This window comes from Sinocyclocheilus anshuiensis, unplaced genomic scaffold (genome assembly GCF_001515605.1).
Source record: "Sinocyclocheilus anshuiensis isolate Anshui unplaced genomic scaffold, SAMN03320099.WGS_v1.1 scaffold775, whole genome shotgun sequence".
In the NCBI taxonomy this organism is placed as follows: Eukaryota; Metazoa; Chordata; class Actinopteri; order Cypriniformes; family Cyprinidae; genus Sinocyclocheilus; species Sinocyclocheilus anshuiensis.
In genome coordinates, this window is record NW_015552614.1 from 1,319,569 (window position 1) to 1,322,528 (window position 2,960).

The 2,960-nt window shown below is 36.0% G+C and overlaps 1 protein-coding gene across 1 annotated transcript in view; it reads right to left on the reverse strand.

Annotated features, from left to right (window-relative positions):
• Positions 1-1,276, reverse strand: part of LOC107665976 (mitochondrial pyruvate carrier 2-like) — a 5,300-nt gene extending 4,024 nt beyond the window's left edge. Inside the window, exons 1-2 of the mRNA XM_016457069.1 lie at positions 1,203-1,276; positions 833-1,106 (exon numbers count right to left, since the gene is read on the reverse strand). Coding sequence (XP_016312555.1) covers positions 833-974 — 142 coding nt within the window. The 5' untranslated portion in view covers positions 975-1,106; positions 1,203-1,276. The remainder of the gene's footprint in view (positions 1-832; positions 1,107-1,202) is intronic.
• Between the last annotated feature and the right edge of the window lie 1,684 nt (positions 1,277-2,960).

The following is a 2,960-nucleotide window of genomic DNA, read 5'->3' on the forward strand; positions in this document are numbered from 1 at the left end:
AGAAAGGAAAAATTGAAATCGCATCATATGACTCCTTTAAGAATAGACTTTATAGAAGAAAAAAGCTTGGAAACAGATATGATAGACCTTCAAATGTCATGCAGTATATGATAAGAAATAATCTTTAAGTGAGGTGGCAAGAGGTGTTGGAGTAGGCTAAGCAATGTCCAACATGTTTACACTGTAAATAAAAATTTGGCTTCAACAGCACATACTGTAGCACCAATGTTTCCATCAAGATCTTTGGAACAAACCAAAGTGGAAAACCAGGTCTAGGTATTGATGATGGAGATCTTTCAACAATATACATAGTGACACAGACAGCTGCACATAAGACTAGCTGATTCAAATTGTCCAAAAATATTCACATAAAACATTTAAAATGTATGAATGTTATTGTATAGATGGAATGATCCTCAAACAAATTATATTAGAGCTTTTCTCAGAATTAACAACTTAGGTCCTATGGTGAGTTTAGTGGATGCATAAAATTCATAGTCTTTCATATGTGTGCATATAATTTTTAACAGTAGCCTGTATATTGCTTCAAACTTAAACTGTGAAAGGTTTGCATGAAAGGTGTGTCTGTGCTTCAGTTCTTTAAAATAAATAAAGCATTTAATTTCTATTGCATTTAATCGTGCCTCAAGTGTCCAAATTCTTTTTGGGGGCACAGTATGGCTGAGAAAAATACCATAGGGATGATCTAGAAAAGAGAATTCAGATGCAACACATATGTAGGCCTAATTACATAAACGCTTCAACATAAGAATAACATATTGCAATGTTTGACAATGACCGACTGCTAGTGGGAGCAGAGTCATTTCTTTACCAGCAGGATGATTGTAGAGAGGTCTTAATTTAGGCGGCAGCATTAACTCGATCCTGTCCAAGGTTCGGTGATATGTCGCTCTCAAACCACCGGAATAAAAACGACATGATTGCAATCGTAAATAAAGTCTGCTGCTACTCATGTTCAATCACACTGCAGTGACCAAAACACGCGGTCGATGAGAAGTTATTCGGTGCGCAGCTTCTCTCCACCCTCCGAGACGACCTATCACAATGTCATCATCACCAAAAACACGTCTTGGTTGACAGCGATCCTACAGAAACACAAACAAGGAGATAAACGTGAGACTGATCTTGAGAAATATTGCAAGAAACGAATGATTGAATAAATGACCAATCTCTCAGCCTACATCTATTCTAAAATGGGCTCGTTGGCTCTCTACAAGGAAAATGTGGTCATATGATCTATTAATAGGTAACAGCCTTTTTGAATATTAAAGTGCATGCACTGGCGCTCATCATAAAGTACTAACGTTTCCGTCCAGCAGATGTCACTATCGGCCCAAACGACGCCTGCAGAAAATCCGGGGTTGGTTTGTGGTAGGTAAACAGGGTGAGGATAAAATAAATTTGGAGAAACTGCTTTTCTTTTGTTCAGGTCTTTAAATAATCTATTAAGAAAATGGTATGCAATTTCTCTCTCTCTTTAGTTAGCCATATTTAGCAACATTGTTACTCCTTAGTTGACCATACTTGATTGCTAATACAATGTTGACCCATTTGAATAAAACAAAATAGGGTGAGCACGTCCTCTTTTTCTTTAACGGGAATTCTAAATAGCATAAAACGTCCGAGTTTTGGCCTTTTTTTCTTTTTGTTTTCGTGTTTTCTATAATGATTGCAGGCATTGTACATAATCGACCAATCGTGGCGAGCGAGAAGGTGGGATCTACAGAACGGTCAAAGCAATACTGCACATATTTTAGGCAATTCAGAAATCAAAAATTACTTAATTAGACTATACTACATTGCCACGCATTTTAGCAGTCAGTGACACTCACTGTGTGTTTACGTAACTGATGCATTTACACTTGAGATAAAGTGAAACTACTATTATACTTTGCCTACTATAATTCAAAACCATAAGGTAGCCTATATTTGAGGCTATTGCATTACCCCAAATATAGAATGGGGATGGATCACCTTTTTACCTAGCTTAGTGAATAGAAACAGAGCCCTACCATTATAATTTCGCACTTTGCTCACTGAATTCAATTCACAGCTCAGAATATGGGTAAATGAAAAAGTTATTTTGCATATTGCCTGGTACGAAGAACAATGTTTCTCTAGTGCATGTCATCAAAAAACAACTAGATCAATAACCTATGTATGGTTAAAAAAATTAACAATCCACGTTTGTGGATTGCTTGTGGTTGGTTGTTGTTTTTGTTTGGATGTAGGCTAATACATTGGTATTTTCTGTTTCATTCCTTGAGAGAAGTTCCCCTTTAATATCAGTAAATAAACTGTAACAGTAACTTATGTATTTTTTTTTTTAACACTTATGTAATTTCTTTAACTGGGGGGAAAACAAAGCCAAAGTTGAATGGTAATCATTTGAATCTTGATTGTAACCATAGGCTATATCTTTATTTTAACCCTTAAAATAAATAACGATTAAGAAGGAAGTTCAAACTGGTATCTGAGACGTTTTACAAAGATTTAACAGAACAATTAGAATTCTCCAAAATTCAAAAATGAGCAGAACAGAAAATTAAAGAAAATTAATTAAATTAACAACATCAGTTTAACCAATTAGAATCAGAATCAGAATCAGAAAGAGCTTTATTGCCAAGTATGTTTGCACATACAAGGAATTTGTTATAGTGTCACAAGCTTCCAGTACACGGAGACAACAACAACACACAGATAATAAAAATGAGATGTGAATAAAATACACATGGATCAGCGCAGCAGCTCCGCCGACTACAACATTCAGCAAAACGTACGCAATAAACGAAATCCGGTAGAAGATTGTGTGGTGTGTTCTGCCGAATGTTCAGCAGCTCATCCCTGGTAAAACTGATCGTGTTTGAGAAACAAAAAACAGGAAAAACTAACAAAAACAGTACAAACACTGGAGAGCCAAACACTGAGGCTGCCGTCTG